Genomic DNA, 18963 nt, shown 5'->3' with positions numbered 1-18963 from the left:
ATTAGCAGTCCGCACAGGCTAATCAGCGACGACACTTTACGCACATGCATTAAGCCCAGTTTTCTCAGAACATGACTCATAATAACTTCATTTTATCCCTTTCCTGCTCATGAAAATGGCTATATGGCTATGCAATCAGAATAAAATGCGAGTAAGTCACAGTCTGTTCAGGATTTTTGCTGTTCGCTGCTCATTAGTATCTTAAAGTTGGAAAACTTTAACTTGAATTTAGTAAGTTAAGTCTTAGAATTTATTTTTAGGGACAACAAATGCATCAAACTGTAAGTGTGTCTCTGTGTGGTAAAGGGTTACATTATGTACTTACAGGACACCTTCAGATCAAATTTCCTATCTCAAATCCAATCTTATACAATGATACCCTTTAATATAAATGCAATGCTTTGATCAACAAACATTTTGTACGTTAGATGTTTAGTCTCATTTAATACAATGTCAGTCATATAATATCAGTAATTTAAATGCAGCCAATAAGCTCTCAGTCTTAAAAATTGTTAGTCAGTTGGGATTCTTGCATATAAACATTTTTTATTAAAAATACAACTGGTTTACAAATGATTAGTTAGGAAACAACCGACTCATAAAATGTTTGTCTGATTATGCGCACCTAAAATTTGCAAAATTATTATAGAAAGATAATAGTGTTTTTTTTGCACCTCATACTACATTTGTAGGTCATGTAGGAAGACTCACATACCAAAAATCGGCTCAATATCTGAAAGCCTTGCGTTAAAAACCTCTCCAGAAAACATTATAGAGAAAATGTCCAAGTCCAAGGCCATTGCTAGCCAGAAATCAATTGGTCTGAACTAAAAATCACACTTCATATGTAGGTCAAGTAGGTAGAATCACATAAAAAACAAATCAGGTAAATATCTGAAAGCGTTTCATAAAAAAACTCCTGACAACAGTTATTTTAGAACAATTTTCAAAGGCAAATAACTTCGCCAAAACTCAACCGAGCGGAAGGAAACTTACACTTCATCTGTAAATCATGTAGGCACACTCACATACCAAAAAAGGACTCAAAATATGAAAGCCATTTGGAACAAGAGATGTGTTTGTCATAAACACAATGCCCCCTACTGCGCTGCATTGAAATAAAATTTCTATTTATCATTTGGCAGGTATCATCTCCCTTTAAAAGTTATTACTTCCCTTGAATTTTGTCCAATCAAACCTGGGACAGGGGGGTGGGGGGGGGGGGGTGGGGAGGGTCTCACAGTCAATTATGACCATGTCAGTCATCACTGACAACCAAGGCCTATGGTTTAAAAGAGATCATAGCCAGAGTTGATCATGTATCTATGGACATAAGTCCACAGGTATGTAATGAACATCAAAGAAATTATAATTATATCATTTAAAAAAAACTTTGACAAATCAATCATTTGGGTTATTAATAATCAAAATAATAAATCTGTACAGAAACTGTGAAAAGAACTTCAATTCTTGGTAAGGAAATATATAATATGAGATTTATAATTATATAAGTTACTTCCCTTAAAAATAATTGTCTGTAACAAATGTCTATTTTTAGTAGCAAATAATTAAAAGCCACTACCGTGACTGTAGATTCACCACTCAAAATGTGCAGCTCCATGAGATACACATGCATGCCAAATATATAAAGTGGCTATGTTCAATATTGAATAATTTTCTCCCTTTTTAAAGCTTATAACTTCCCTTAAATCTGTAATTTTTACCGTAGACCGTAAAGGATGACCTTGACCTTTTACCACAATGTGTTTGTCAGAAACACAATGCCGCCTACTGCGCGGCTTTGATTTATTTAACAAAAATATATACGCGGGCAGGTCAGAATTTAAAGCTTATTACTTCCATTGACTTTGTTTTTTCGACACTAAAACTTGAAGGATGATGTTCACCTTGAAATTTACCACTCAAAATGTGCAGCTCCATGAGATACACATGCATGCCAAATATCAAGGTGCTATCTTCAATATATAAAAAGTTATGGCCAATGTTAAAGTTTTTTTCCGGACGAACGGACGGACACACTGACTGACGGACAGTTCAACTGCTATATGCCACCCTACCGGGGGCATAAAAAGACCCCTCTGGAATAGGGGTTTATTAAAAAATAATGACTAAGTCCAAGGCTAATAACTTCGCCAAAAAAAAAGGACTGGAACGAAACTCACACTTCATCTGTATGTCATGTAGGTAGACTCGCATATCAGATCAATATCTGAAAGCCTTTAGCAAAATAGTACAAAAATTAAAAAGACAGATGGATAGACAGAGGGGCAGTGAGACTGCTATATGCTACCCTTCAAGGGGCATACAGAAACTATTAAAGCCCAAAGTGTCCCTGAACAGCCTTCACAGACTCATACGGGCTTATCTGGATCAACGTTTTTCGCACATTTTTTCCAGGGCGAACAAGATGTGTTTGTGAAACACAATGTCCCCCTAAATGATGTTTGACCTTGAAGGATGACCTTGACCTTGACCCTTCACCACTCAAAATGTGCAGCTCCATGAGATACACATGCATTTCAAATATAAAATTGCTAGCTTCAATATTGCAGAAGTGACATAGCATGAGCAATTTTGACCCATATATTTGACCTTGAAGAATGACCTTGACCTTTCACCACTCAAAATGTGCAGCTCCATGAGATACACATGCATTCCAAATATCAAGTTGCTATCTTCAATATTGCAAAAGTATTCATAAAAAAGCGATTTGGGCCACATATATTTGACCTCTGACCTTGAAGGATGACCTTGACCTTGACCTTTTACCACTCAAAATGTGCAGCTCCATGAGACACATGCATGCCAAATATCAAGTTGCTATCTTCAATATTGCAAAAGTATTCATAAAATAAGATATTTGGGCCACGTATATTTGACCTCTGACCTTGAAGGATAACCTTGACTTTTCACCACTCAAAATGTGCAGCTCCATCAGATACACATGCATGCCAAATATCAAGTTGCTATCTTCAATAGTGCAAAAGTATTCATAAAATGAGCGATTTTGGCCACATATATTTGACCTCTGACCTTGAAGGATGACCTTGACCTTTCACCACTCAAAATGTGCAGCTCCATGAGATACACATGCATGCCAAATATAAAGTTGCTATCTTCAATATAGCAAAAGTAATTGCAAAATGTTAAAGTTGGCGCAAACAGACCAACCAACAGACCAACCAACAGACCAACCAACCAACCAACAGACAGGGCAAAAACAATATGTCCCCCACTACTATAGTGGGGGACATAAAAAATTGTCTGTTAACTTACCTGGTTCACAGTGGTGCCCAGACATCCCTGCATGACCATCTGCAGCATCTTGGTGTCCGGCGGGTCCTGACGGAGAGCAATGTCCAGCTCCTTTGTCTTCTTCATGATGTCTTCAATCGCCACCTCGATGGGTAGCAGTATCACCTGAAACAAAAAAAGTTTCAGTCTCCCACTGGGAATTTTTTTTTTAATGGATGTGCGTAGTGTGGTCCCAGTTTAGCCTGAGCGAATTCAGGGACAATATTTCCTGCATTTATGGAATATTCATTAAAAGGACATGAATATAATTTAATGAAACACACTCTGGGAAAACGGGGCTTAATGCATGAGCCTAAAGTGTTGTCCCAGTCCACACAAGCTTATCTGGGACAATATTTTCCGCCTAGACTGAATTTATGTTTAGAAAATACTTCTTTAAATGAAAACTAACATAAAGTCTGAAATTTGTGTCCCTGATAAGCCTATGAAGACTGCACAGGATAATCTTGGCCAAAAAAAAATTCAACAGTATTTGATTTAAATATTGACAGAATTAGAAAACATCTAGCTTAGTGAGCTAAACACTATGATACATGTAATGAGTAAATTACTTTTGTGCAGAATTTTTAAATGTTCTGGCAATTTCTCTATCAACATTAACATGATTTTCATAACAACATGACAGCTGGGCCCATGGCACACTTAAAGGGTACATAACTCGGGAATAAGTGCATCCTGCTCATGAAAATGTCCCATCTATACTCTCCGTTGACTTGTTTACTATCTCAAAATTTTGGAATGGAGCAGGTTTAGATTTCACTTTAGAGCACACAAAACACAATATTAGTGTTCTTATTTCCTGTTTTCTTTTTTTGGCAGAGGGTCATTTTAGAAATGATATTTATAAGTAACAAAAAGTGATGTGTTTGTCAGACACACAATGCCCCCTATTGCGCTGCTTTGGAATAAAATTTCAAAATATCATTTAGCAGGTTTACAAATTATTTCCCTTTTAAAGGTTATAACTTCCCTTAGATTGTATTTTTTTACTTTTGACCTTGAAGGATGACCTTGACCTTTCACCACTCAAAATGTGCAGCTTCATGAGATACACATGCATGCCAAATATCAAGTTGCTATCTTCAATATTGCAAAAGTTATGGCCAATGTTAAAGTTTTGGGAGGATTGCACAGACGGACAGACGGACAGTTCAACTGCTATATGCCTACCTACCGGGTACATAAAAAGCATAAATTATTAATCACTCAGCACTGTTCCTGTCTTTTGAATGATTCCATTAACAAACAAGTATTATTTTTTAAACTGTAGCGTCTAAGCATTATGCTGGTAGGACTGCATATGTTTGTAATAATATTGATCAATAAGGATACTAATTACACAGTTTTTATAATTGACTTTTCAGTGAAGTATATAATATTATATATTAAAGAAGTTTTCAAATTTGTTTAAAAACATAAGATTCTTTTTTTATAATAGTGAAAATATAAATCCAATCTATTAAAACAAGTGTTCCGCGGTCGGAGAGATATGCCCCTCCAAACGTGGCCTTGACTGTGACCTTGACCTTTGACCTAGTGACCTCAAAACCAATAGGGGCCATCTGCCAGTCATGATCAATGTGCCTATGAAGTTTCATGATCCTAGGCCTAAGCGTTCTTGAGTTATCATCCGGAAACCATTTGGTGGACGGACCGACAGACGGACGGACCGACCAACATGTGCAAAACAATATACACTCTCTTTTACGAAGGGGGGCATAAAAAAAGCCATCAATTATATAAGTTCATATGAGAGTTAAGCTTTTATCAGTTAGTATTTTTACCTATCACAAAATGTACAAAAATTGCAACAATGGGAAAAACCCTTGTAATAACTGGAAGAATCGCCTAAGTAACAATGATGTGGATAATAGAAGGATGATACCCTGTGTTGTTTTGTTCTCTATTGTTGGATTGAGACCGGTGTCCTTCAAATTGGGAAAAAATCACATTGTTTTGAAACAAATAGAAATGTGTGCTTTTTGGTCGACTTACACATTTTTTTCAAATTTGAAAATAAGTGAAATATACAGAATACTTAGGTTTAACTTTGAGACTTGTAGACATGAATCAGAAAACAAACAAAATGTTGTGATTCTTTTTTAAGCAATTGCTTTTCTTGAAAACCTTCAACTGAGATTTTTAGGTTGTCATTTAGGAAAGATTTATACTTGTGAACATAAGGAATAGAGCCAAATTTTCTACCTGTTCTCTGTTGATGACGGACAGCCGTGTCTTGACATAGGGGAAGAAGTGCACAGTGGTGAGGATGGTCTTGCGTTTGTACTGCTCATGGAGCTCCCCATGGGCTCTACCGTCAAGGGTGAAGGGCGTCGCATACATGAACCGCTCTAGAGGTACAAGAAATGCAAAATTAATGAGAATGATTTAAGATAAATGAATGATATTTATCTCTATTGTGCTTCTATTGTGAAAACACTCTGGAGATTCAAGAAATGCAACATTTATCCTTCTTCTGAGAAACAAGGGCTTAATGCATGTGTGTAAAATTTTGCCCCAGTTTAGCCTGTGCTTATCAGGGAAGACAATTTCTGCTTTTATAGAATTTTCGTTTAGTTGAAGTACCTTCTAACCAAAAATCCAGTCTGGGCCGAAAGTGTTGTTTCTGATCAGCTTATAAAGAATGCACAGGCTATACTGGGACTACATTTTAGGTACATGCACTAAGACCAGTGTCCTAGTTTTTGACCCGGTATGACCCTTATTCGAACTAGGCCTAAATATTTTCTAGATACAACTTTTGATCAAGTTTGGTGAAGATCGGATGAAAACTATTTGAATTAGAGAGCAGACACTGCTGTGGACTCTGCCCGCCTGCCAAGGGTGATATTTTAATACGTCCTGTTTTGAAGGGGCGTATAAAAAATGAAGAAGTTATTAATTAATTACTATCACCATAAACCGACTTACTGATGTTGACGTTTTTCTCATAGTACGTAACGCGGTCCCTCACTTCATAAGAGTCAAAGTAAGGTTCCACATAGGTGATCTGTATGTATGCCTGCAATCATCAAAAAGTTTTGTTCTGGGAAAACAGGGCTTAATACATGTGCTTACAGTGTTGTCCCAGATTATTGTGTGCAGGCCACACAGGCTAATCTGGGACAACACTTTTGCTAAGACTGGATTTTTGCTGACAAGAGACTCAATTTAAACAAAAAAAACTTATATGCTGAAAGTGTCATCCCTGATAAGCCTGTGGGGAGAGCACAGGCAAATCTGGGATGACACTTAAGTAACATGCTTTAAGCCCGGTTTTCTCAGAATGCGGCTCTAATAGTTCCTCAGATCCTTCAAATCATATGTGTTTTGCGTTCTGAGAAAACTGGGCATAATGCATGTGAGTAAAGTATCGTCCCCGATTAGCCTGTGCAGTCAGCATAGGCTAATCAGAGACAACACTTTCCCCAAAGTTGGATTTTTCCTAAAAAGAGACTTCATTTTAACTAAAATTTAATAAAACCAGAAAGTGTTGTCCCTGATTAGCATGTGCAGACTGCACAGGCTAATCTGGGACGGCACTTTACGCACATACATTATGCCCAGTTTACTCAGAACATGACTCATGTGTTTGTAACATACAATAAAACAGCTTTTTTCTGCCCTCCTTAAAAGAAGGCAGCATGAAGCAGTTGCACTGTCCATATTTCAATCTGTATTTCTGCCCGAATGACTTCTTAGACTTATTCACCAAACAATTCTTAGACTTAAGTCTAAGAATAAAGAAAATTCTTCAAATTAGAATATTCAAGATTTTTTTTAATTGTGAGTCAAACTCCGCTGTAAACATCTCTTTCTATATTGTTCTTCACATAGACCATTTTGTTAATGACATAATCACCAGTGGAGTCCTGTATATATTCAAAAAATGAACACATATTTCTTGGTTCTAAGTCTATTCTTTATTCTTAAGTCTAAGAATCGGTTGATGAATACGGGCCCAGATGTCAGTTCAACATTCCTGTCTCAGCTATAACTTTGCTAATATAGTATGCTCATTGGGTCATTGTCGACCTGAAATGGCTTGAAGCCTATTCATGTCACCCGATTCTAGTCACCTGGTCGGCTTGAAGTCACCCCAGAGTGACATGAATCGGCTTGAAGTCACCCTAAGGTGACAAGAATCAGCTTCTAGTCACCCCCGGTTGACTTCAAGCCATTTCAGGTCGACAATGACCCAATGAGCTATAGTAATGGATATCATATAGTGATAGTAACTTGTTAACTGTAAACCATCGTAATACAGTAACAAACACATGTCTCAATACCGTAGGGTCAAGGCACAATTTAGAGGGGTAAACCTAGTCTCCTCTAGTTATTTGTACACTGCTAAGGGACTAACAATCATGGAAATATGTAACTCGTGTTACCTTATTCGGGTCCAGTTTTTCTTTTTCTACAGTATTTGAATCCTTAATGATTTCTGTAACATCATGCCCAAATCGGTCTCCATAGAAACTCTGCAAACAGAGACAAAGTCATGAACTGGGTATTAGCCTGCCAACACCAGTGAGCTTAAAAAAATAATGCAAGTGTTTAAATAACAACACTGAAATTGATTACATTCACAAACACAAGATAATTATCTTCCTATTTTAGTCCTAGTCTTTTCTTTAGTATTAAAAATGTAATGGTTACCATGGTCACATACATTTCGCACCATAAGTCACCATTAATATCAGCAACAAAATCAAATATATTTGAACACAAAAAGCTTAAATAACAACACTATATAATAATACTATGCTCGTGAAAGAAAACACTACCTCCAGGCGATGTGAAATTTCCGACAGTTTTGTTATAGAGGGCTCCTTGTAGACAAACTCTTCCCCATCAAGGTCACCAAACTTGTGACCATAAAATCCGACCCGGAAATATGTTCCAAACATACGCTTTCCTTCCTGCAAAGAACATTTATAAATGCTTGTTGAAAACACATATACACACAACAAAGTTATACAAAATGTGAGGAAAACAACAGCTTTTAACCATCAAATTTGGGCTTGGATTGACATTCAAGAAAAGTTGTTTATGATTTATGAGATGATTATGGTGAAGTTTGTGGTAAATAAAAATGTATATATTGAAAACTATTCCTATTTCATATGCAAATGCTAAGGAGAAAGTGCTTACTGGTAAAATCTTAAATCAATCTTATTGTTCTTAAAAATCACACAATAATTAAAACAACATGATGCAATACCTGCTTGATGACTTGACTAAAGGAATCCTGCAGTTTGCCATGCAGCTGTGCCAGCTTCTTGAAGTCTCTGTTGTGTTCGTGGATGGGAATGAGCACCCTATAGACATGGCTCAGGGTTTCATACATACCAGCCTGTAAGTAGGTGAGTAAGAGATGTCAGTGAGACCCAGACATTGGGCATGGGTGCAGAACTACAAGAAAACGTTAAGGGAAGGGTTGTGCCTTGTCTATAAAATGCATGTGTAAGTTAGAACTGGTGATAACTCTGCTAATAAAAGGTGGTGAGCAAGGAAATGTGTGTGACCTTGACCTTGGCCATAGAGACATGGGTCATGGATGTGCCTCACTGCCTGATAACAGTGAACAATAAAATCAGGGCATTTTAAAATCCCTTGATGTATTGTAGAATCCTAACAGATAAGGCATAATAAATCAAAATTTGTAACATTTGATCTCAGTATGAGACCTTGACCTTGACCCTCAAGTATTACAGAATGCCTTAATGCATACTGTAGTCATGGCTGAATAATGTATAAAATTGGTTATCTTTGACCTCAATGTGTGACCTTGACCTTGCCTCAAGGGTAATGGGTCTTTCATGCGACACAACAAAAGATGATGGAGATAAATTGTGGTTAGTTTATCATTGCTGCCGCTCATATGTTATTGGAGATACACCTCAAGCCACACAAAATCCTATTTAAAAAAAATCAAGTTAAACAAGAGATGTGTTTGTCAGAAACACAATGCCCCCTATAGCACTGCTTTGAATCCATATATTTGACCTTTGACCTTGAAGGATGACCTTGACCTTTCACCACTCAAAATGTGCAGCTCCATGAGATACACATGTATGCCAAATATCAAGTTGCTAATTTCAATATTACAAGTTATGACCAAGGTTAAAGTTTTGGTTAAAGTTTTGGGACACACACACACACACTCACACACACATACAATGACAGAAAGGCCAAAAACAATATACCCCCGATCATTCGATCCGGGGGCATAAAAAGGGCTTTGACTCTGTTGTTGACTTATGATTTGCATCACAAATTGATGAGAATAATGCTACTATCTATATATACACTCACACCAAGTTTCAATGAAATCTGCCCAAGCAGTTCCAAGATATTTGTCCTTACAAGTGTGCTTCTTTTGATGTCAAAATGTTGGGAGGAAGGAAAGAAAGATATGCATTAAGCCCCGTTTTACTTGAAGGAGGCTCAATTAACACCATTGCATTGCTTACCATGGTAAAGCAGCTAGCTGCCTGTTCCAGTAGACCAACCAGAAAATTCTCAGTGAAGTACATGCCTGTACAGATGCCTTCCTCGTCAGGGGAGACAATGTCATCGGAGACAGCACTCTCCTCCAGCACATTGGGAGTTATTTTCTGATAACAGTTATGTACTCATATTAACCTTCTGTGAAACCATTATTAATTGTCAGGCATTAATTTTCGTGTATTACGTCAGTCGACCGATTGACGAATGCAAGATCCTAACGATCAATTATGTCCCATATTTGAACAAATTAAGACTGAATTACCAAACGCATGGGCACTGAAGTCCAACGCATCCACGCATACATACTCCGTCTGTTTCGTTATCAAGCTAAATCCGGTTTTGACTCAAAAGGGTGTAGATTACACAGTGCACTTAACTGACACGTGACATTGCACTTAAACGCAAGTGCAGTACAGCTGTAACAACTGCGTTGACTTTGTTTAGGTAGAATAATAATGATTAGCGCTAATTGTTAACAACTTTATTACCCATTGTGTATATTGTGTTTTTGAGTGTTGTTGCAGATAATACAGCCTCCACGCAGCGGATCCGGATCAAAGACAATAAACGAAATTAAAAGATGATGATGTGTGATCAACACCCGACTTATATACATTCTCCGAATTGGTAACAAATAAATAAAGAACATATTGATTTGTGTTTGGTTGTTTGCTCCAAAAAAGGTGTAAAAATAGCTTGTGCTCCGTTTATGGTATATTGATGTTTTTAATCATCGACAGCTTTGACAAGTTTTACGATACATGTTTTAAATCATTGTTACTTGTAGCAGTTGAAAACGTAACAGGTAAAGAGAAATTAGTTATCATGACGATTTGTTCCATCCAAACGTAGGGCAATTGTTTACAGAAATTCACTTCTATTTTTGCGCGATTTTCAGGAAATCCCCGGAAAGCACGTTTTTCAAATGACTGATTATGACGCAATAAAACAATGCTTTGTATCCTAATGCATTCAATCTAATTTAAACGCATACGTCCATTGGTTGTTACAACTAAATCTGAACTGTGCCCTATGAAACCACTGTCCTATAATGAACTGTTAATTTGACACTTCAGAAAATTATTGTACTTAAAGTGATCAAATATTTACGATGTAAAACTCTTGAAACTGTATTGAAAACTGACCAAATAGTTTGCTAACACTAATTTCAACCAATAATCTTCGCACCTTCTCTTATTTGCGCCGATACAGGTAAGATTGTCATTACCGGGGTAGTTTGGCCATGATAATAAATGAATAAGACCAATTGGCAATTGGCTTCACTGTTTTAAAACACTCGTTAACGGTTAATCAGTCCCACTAATCCGCTAATTATAATAATGATACACTAATGGGGGCCCATTATACTGATCACCTGATAACAAAAGACTAGTATAATGACATGTGACAAACAGGCCCCAGCTCCTGAAGTGACTCTCAAGTGTCCTCCCTTTTACCCCACTACGATTTAACGCAACCGCCATATATTTCGGACAAACAAATCGGATATTGACCGAAGCATTTTTATATATTTTTTTTCAAAGTCAGGAATTGGCGAATTTAAGTGCTGACGAAAACGTCATTTTTATAAAAATGACGAAATTTTGTGCTGGCGAAAATAAATGGTTTCAGAGTATATGCTATTTCTGTTTTTAACTAAAACACATTCTTTACTTAATAAAGTGATCCATGTGTAGAATATTTTTTAAAGAAACAGCAGAATTATTCCAAATTAGTCAATCTCTTTGCATTTGTAACTTTTCATATTTTGTTTCCATTTTAAATGATTTATCATTCACAATTAATTTCTTTTAATCTGTGAAAATTGTTAGTTTGACAATCTCTGAACAAGTCCAATTAATGTAATTTTTATGTAATTAAAAACAGAATTGAGATGACTTTCAACATATTAGTCACATGTCAGAGTTGTTTCCCTCACATACTTCCCAACCCCAGTCACATGTCAGAGTCAATCCCCTCACATACTCCCTCACCCCCAGGCCTAGATTTCCCTCACATACCCCCCCGGCCTACCTAGATTCCCCTCACATACTCCCCAAAGCCCAGGCCTACCTGGAACTCGACACAGCCCACTGGCAGGTATGTCTTGTCCTCCAGCATGTTGAGATACTCCGCAATGAGACCTGCAGCATGAACTAGGCAGTGGGCAGCCTCAGCATTGTTGCCTCTCTGTAAAATGAAACAATAAGTTTTGAAATATGAGCATTGTTCCAGAAAATCTGGGCTTAATGCATGTGTGTAAATTGTCTTCAAAATTTACCTTGTGCAGTATTTACAGGCTAAACAAGGATGACATTTTCTGCCTTAGCTGGATTTTTGCTTAGAAGAGATTTAGTTTTAACAAAAAATATCCATAAGAATGAAAATTGAGGACTCTTAACGCACATGCATTTAGACCAGTTTTCCCCGAGTGTGGTTCAAGAATTGAACTTTGTTAGAATTACCAGTAGCCAAACTAGCTTCTTGAATTTCAAACTGACTTCCTGAACAAGCAAAAAAACTTCTGAAAATATTTTATACAAACCGATCTACACAATTACTGAGGTAAAAACATATAAATCATTTGTCCTGGTACCACTTATTCCAATTTCTCAGCCCCAAAAGATATGTTTGCAAAATAAATATATGCTTGTGTGTTATGCTATTTAACTAATAAACATATCAAGCATTTTTTTTAAAATAAGTAGAGCACAGAGATAGAGCATGATATATGCGCTCACATGAGTCGCCAAGAAAGAAAACTGTCCTGGGTAGGTAGTGTTTGCAGGTATTTGCAATAAGGAAAACTGCCCCCTTACCTTAGCAACCATATGTTTTAATCAAACCTAATCATTGAGAACTCAAAAACATCACCAGAACACATTTGCAAGCTTCATGACCATTGGTTCAAACATGTTACAAGTGTGTTATAAATTTACCACTAGAGCCACAAATCTTGCCCCTCACTCCAACAGTTATGTTTTTCATCCCATCATATCATTTTGCAACTCACACAGGATATCATTATAACTTAACTTCTTGGAAAACTTACATGAATATAAAGAAAAAAAAAGTTCTTTCATATAAGAAAAACTGCCCACCTCAATGCGGTCATGTTTTTTTAGCAGTCTGGAACCACTTTAGAACTAGGCCAACACATTATAATAACAAAAGCAGTTATTTTATTTTATTTTTTGTATTTGGGAAAAATAGCATTATATACAATGAAATTGGGAAAAATTATACATTATTAATATTATGTTAAATAGGAGTTAACCAATTGTTTATAAATGCATACTTAACTGCATTTTTAAAAGTATATCATAAAGTGCTACCGAATTATATGGCAGTTTAAATTACGCAATAAACCAATTAGAATTTAATGGTAACATTTAAAATCTTATTTTGGGAAATTTTGGTCAGATATTTTTTTTAAAGATGTGATTTCTAGCAATTGGAAAACAGCCTGTAAGAGGCAGCAATTTTTGGTTCATAAAATCACTGGTTCTGTGAAAGTTTCTCAGATTGGCCTAAAAATGTGACTTCTAGATATGTCACAAGATGCAATTAAATATCTTGATAAATGTGGAACACAAGATGCAATTAAATATCTTGATAAATGTGGAAATAGTTCACCCCAAAAACTAAATTAAAAAGAAATTGATAACATCCAGATGGACAGACCCAAAATACAACCCCCACCTGTTTGACAGCATAAGAGTTCCTACCTCGTTGAGTTACGTTTAGTTTAAACCTATTTATGTAAGCTTCATGGCTTTGACAGGCCAAGGCTTATAGAAACACTCCAAACAGCGTTTCCTGGGTAAAACCAGTACTTGGAGTTTTTTAGGGAGATCTAAATAATGCTCATACAGTCAGGATTGAAGCCTTGAATTCTCTGTTGATAGGAAGAAACCATATCAACTACCCCATGGTTATACATGTATACCTTGTTATGTTTGGTGGCCATGATCTGTAGCCAGATAAGTTATATTTACCTAGCTATGTAAAGTGGCCCATGTCTTACCTCGCTTAGTTTAGTGGCCCATGTCTTACCTCGCTTAGTTTAGTGGCCCATGTCTTACCTCACTAAGTTTAGTGGCCCATGTCTTACCTCACAAAGTTTAGCGGCCCATGTCTTACCTCACTTAGTTTAGTGGCCCATGTCTTACCTCGCTTAGTTTAGTGGCCCATGTCATACCTCACTTAGTTTAGTGGCCCATGTCTTACCTCACTAAGTTAAATGGCCCATGTCTTACCTCACTAAATTAAGTTGCCCATGTCTTACCTCACTAAGTTTAGCGGCCCACATCTTACCTCACTAAGATAAGTGGACCATGTCTTACCTCACTAAGTTTAGTGGCCCATGTCTAACCTCACTAAGTTAAGTGGTCCATGTCTTACCTCACTAAGTTTAGTGGCCCATGTCTTACCTCACCAAGTTTAGAGGCCCATGTCTTACCTCACTAAGTTTAGTTGCCCATGTCTTACCTCACTAAGTTTAGTGGTCCATGTCTTACCTCACTAAGTTTAGTGGCCCATGTTTTACCTCACTAAGTTTAGTGGCCCATGTCTGACGTCATTAAGTTTAGTGGTCCACGTCTTACCTCACTAAGGTAAGTGGCCCATGTCTTACCTCACTAAGTTTAGTGGCCTATGTCTTACCTCGCTTGGTTTGGTGGCCCATGTTCTGTAGCCATATCTAACCAAGATATGTTTGGAGGTCAGGTCTTACCTCGCTATATTTGGTTGTCTATGTTACGTTTAGTTTAAACCTATTTATGTAAGCTTCATGGCTTTGACAGGCCAAGGCTTATAGAAACACTCCAAACAGCGTTTCCTGGGTAAAACCAGTACTTGGAGTTTTTTAGGGAGATCTAAATAATGCTCATACAGTCAGGATTGAAGCCTTGAATTCTCTGTTGATAGGAAGAAACCATATCAACTACCCCATGGTTATACATGTATACCTTGTTATGTTTGGTGGCCATGATCTGTAGCCAGATAAGTTATATTTACCTAGCTATGTAAAGTGGCCCATGTCTTACCTCGCTTAGTTTAGTGGCCCATGTCTTACCTCGCTTAGTTTAGTGGCCCATGTCTTACCTCACTAAGTTTAGTGGCCCATGTCTTACCTCACAAAGTTTAGCGGCCCATGTCTTACCTCACTTAGTTTAGTGGCCCATGTCTTACCTCGCTTAGTTTAGTGGCCCATGTCATACCTCACTTAGTTTAGTGGCCCATGTCTTACCTCACTAAGTTAAATGGCCCATGTCTTACCTCACTAAATTAAGTTGCCCATGTCTTACCTCACTAAGTTTAGTGGCCCACATCTTACCTCACTAAGATAAGTGGACCATGTCTTACCTCACTAAGTTTAGTGGCCCATGTCTAACCTCACTAAGTTAAGTGGTCCATGTCTTACCTCACTAAGTTTAGTGGCCCATGTCTTACCTCACCAAGTTTAGAGGCCCATGTCTTACCTCACTAAGTTTAGTGGCCCATGTCTTACCTCACTAAGTTTAGTGGTCCATGTCTTACCTCACTAAGTTTAGTGGCCCATGTTTTACCTCACTAAGTTTAGTGGCCCATGTCTGACATCATTAAGTTTAGTGGTCCACGTCTTACCTCACTAAGGTAAGTGGCCCATGTCTTACCTCACTAAGTTTAGTGGCCTATGTCTTACCTCGCTTGGTTTGGTGGCCCATGTTCTGTAGCCATATCTAACCAAGATATGTTTGGAGGTCAGGTCTTACCTCGCTATATTTGGTTGTCTATGTCTTATCTTGCTATGTTTGGTGGCCATGTCTAACCTCAACATACTTGGTGGCCATGTCTTACCTCGCCATCTTTGGTGGCCATGTCTACCTCACCATGTTTGGTGACCATGTCTTACCTCACCAGTTTTACCTCATTATGTTTGGTGGCCATGTCTTACCTTGCTATGTTTGGTGGCCATGTTTTACCTCGCTATGTTTTGTGGCCCATGTCTTACATCGCTATGTTTTGTGGCCATGTTCTGTAGCCAGGTGAGCCGCAGGTCGGGGGAGGTCTGGTATCCCTTGGCAATGCGGTACATAAGATCGAGGAGCATCTCAGGGTCCTCCTGGAACTCCTTCATCTTCACAGTGTCCGACAGGATCATGTGTAGGTTGAACACCAGGTCCTTCACCTGCAAAATAGGGGCTGAATGCATGTGTGTAAAATGTCACCCCACATAAGCCTGTGCAGTCTGCAGAGGCTACTCAGGGACAGAACTTAGAGCCTAGACTGGATTTTCCTTTAGAAAATACTTTTTTTTTAAATCTATAAAACCAGAAAGTGTCGTACCTGACAAGCCTGTGCAGACTATTCTGAGATTACACTCAATGCTAATTAATTAAGCCTGATTATCTGAGAGTGAGGCTAAGATATAAAGCCAAATCTGGGGAAATTACTTTGTAAAGTTGTCTAGTTTTAGTGCTGTCTACTTTATAGTAGTCTGTATTAACCATAACACTTCAGAAGATCAGTTCAAACGAGCCTCATTCTAAAGAAAACAGGTTTTAAAGTGTTGTCCCAGATTATCCTGTGCAGTCTGCAGCGTCTGGCCAATCTGGGGTGACAGTTTATTCACATGCATTGAGCCCAGTTTTTCCAGAGTCAGACTAAATAAAAGGCATTCTGTAGGGAACTAATTGTACAACGTTGTCTAGCTTAGGAGCTTTCTGATATTAGGGAGTCAGTATTAACCAAAAATTGACATTGCATTAAGCCCAGTTTTCCCAGAACACGTCTAAAATGTTCACAGTTATACCTGCACTGGGAAGGTGGTCTCCTGAAGTTCAGTGTCAGCCTCTGCGTACGTGAGGATCGTCTTGAGGGACTTGCGCAGGTACTCCTCGTTGAAGTTCTGGTTCTGACCAACCAGAGAGCTCAGGGACATCGTCACTTGCATCTTTACTCGTGAGAAATTCTAGAAAACATTGTAAAAAAATGTCACATTGGGACTGGCATCTTCACTCGTAAGATGTTCTGGAAAACATTGCGAAAAACATGTTTACGTTAGGTTACTCTTCTATGTTCAGGTAACCAGAAGCCAAAATGTATATTGACTTCTTATATATATTATATACATAATGAAACTGATTTTAAAATATTTTTTCTGTTTTCTTTTGTGAAATGAAAAGACCATGACAACATTTTTTTTATTAAAAGCTCAAGTTTAGCTTTTTAACCTAAACATTTTAGCTAAGATGAAAATCAAGATCAGTATTTCTTCTTTTGATTGTATTAACTTCCCTGATGTTATAATGTAGAGACCACATTTCAGTGAGGCCCACAATGGAACTACTCAATCACACCATGATTTCCAAATGAAGGATAAATGATACCTTAAATGCATTGAAAACCTATTACTATAGTGACACTCTCAAGTCTATATGATTTAAAAACCACCTCAGGGGAGAAAATACCCAACCAAAGTGTTTAACTAAACTCTTAAAAGACATATAGTTCCAGCATAGTTAAGAATTATTTGCTAAATTAATTTTACATTGAAAGGTAGGAAATCAGCTGAAAGGATGAGAAATAACACCCCTGATTACCCTACACACTTACATTTCCGAGCTCAAAGTTCTGCCTCATGAGCATGTACAGTGAGGCGCTAGCCTGCGCACGAGTGTTGCCTATGCAGGAGCTGCAGTGGCGCAGCAGTCTCAGACACAGGTCAGCGCACTGCTCCGTCTCCTCCTCAAACAGCAGGTCGAGGAACTGAAACCAATCAAAGTATCCAGATAACATCACAGTAAATTAGTTAAAACCTTTTTATTTTAGCTCTATTGCATTGGACCCAAAAGGCTTATTGAAAGGCTATTGAGTCTGTTTCCTTGGTAGAAATAATACTTAGTGTCTTAGGACTTGAGCTCTAAAGAAAACTCTCACAATAAGGATTGAACCCCTGACCTACCGGTCACTAGACGGTAACCATATCCACTGTGCCATGGTGACCCTTAAATATAATCGTGCCACGGGGACACTTAAATATTAACAATTGATAGTTAAACTGAGTCAACAATTTTAAAATAGCATATAATTATCTCATTTAGTGAAACAATACATCCGTTCAACGTATCAACTCAGAATAAGATAGAGAACTTTCACACATAAGGGGACACAATCTACATATGTATGAAGATTTATCAAAAGAAACTATGTAAAATGATAGACAATTTCTTACAATCACACATAAAAGCTGTGCTCTGACAAAACAGGGCTTATTGCATGTGTCAATAGTGTCATCCCAGAATGGCCTATGCAATTGGCACAAGCTTATTAATGACGACAATTTCTGCCAAAACGGGCCTTTGTTTAGAAGTCTCTTCTAAAACTAAAACAAAAAACACATAAAAGAGTACAGTGATGTTCCTGATATGTCTGAGCTGACTGCACAGGCTAATCAGGGACAATACTTCATACATATAGTACTGTTTTCCCTGAGCCAGATTCAAATATATGTGTTACCTTGGTGACGAGTGACCTCTGTGTACTGAACATGTGCTGCAGTACGTATGTACTCTGGTTGAGTCTCAGACAGTGCAATAGCACCCTAAGTGCACTGCTCAGCAAGGGCTGCATCAGCTCCAAGCTCTGAGCAATCTACAATGGAAACAGCATACAATTTGTAATTGCTAATCATGAATGATTTAATTAAAGATTACAGTCCAACCTGCCCGAGCGACCGCCTGTTAATAGCGACCACCTGTCAATAAAGACAGCGTCGATTTCCCCCCAAACGATTTCACTATATATTGAACCTGCGAATAAAGCCCACCTGCCAACAACGACCAGCGACCACCATTTAACATTCCAAAAGTCCATTTTGATAGCTAACAACGACCACTTCAATGACCAGCAACCACCGTTTTACATTCCCAAACGTCAATTTACTAACACAATCAATTACTTGATAATACAATGAAACAATATTTTTCGCAGCATTTTCTATTGAAAACCGTATGTTGTCATCGGTTTGAAAAATAAACGACCACTTCAATCATAATATAAAACGATTTCACAACTGTCAATAAAACAATGGCCGCCATCATGCTGTGATAGTCACGTGATAAACATCTT

General features: G+C 37.7%; 1 protein-coding gene across 2 annotated transcripts in view; it reads right to left on the bottom strand.

Moving 5' to 3' along the window:
• The window catches only part of LOC127874196 (dedicator of cytokinesis protein 7-like), a 126937-nt gene that overhangs the window by 2988 nt on the left and 104986 nt on the right, over positions 1-18963 (bottom strand). For both annotated transcript variants that reach the window (XM_052418404.1, XM_052418405.1), the window contains 12 exons: positions 18352-18486; positions 17449-17601; positions 16646-16804; positions 15845-16021; positions 11923-12039; positions 9813-9956; positions 8561-8692; positions 8124-8258; positions 7728-7817; positions 6268-6358; positions 5542-5687; positions 3298-3441 (listed from right to left, as the gene is read on the bottom strand). In XM_052418404.1, coding sequence (XP_052274364.1) covers positions 3298-3441; positions 5542-5687; positions 6268-6358; positions 7728-7817; positions 8124-8258; positions 8561-8692; positions 9813-9956; positions 11923-12039; positions 15845-16021; positions 16646-16804; positions 17449-17601; positions 18352-18486 — 1623 coding nt within the window. The remainder of the gene's footprint in view (positions 1-3297; positions 3442-5541; positions 5688-6267; positions 6359-7727; positions 7818-8123; positions 8259-8560; positions 8693-9812; positions 9957-11922; positions 12040-15844; positions 16022-16645; positions 16805-17448; positions 17602-18351; positions 18487-18963) is intronic.

This window comes from Dreissena polymorpha, chromosome 3 (assembly GCF_020536995.1).
Source record: "Dreissena polymorpha isolate Duluth1 chromosome 3, UMN_Dpol_1.0, whole genome shotgun sequence".
In the NCBI taxonomy this organism is placed as follows: domain Eukaryota; kingdom Metazoa; phylum Mollusca; class Bivalvia; order Myida; family Dreissenidae; genus Dreissena; species Dreissena polymorpha.
This window is presented reverse-complemented; position numbering and strand designations above follow the sequence as displayed.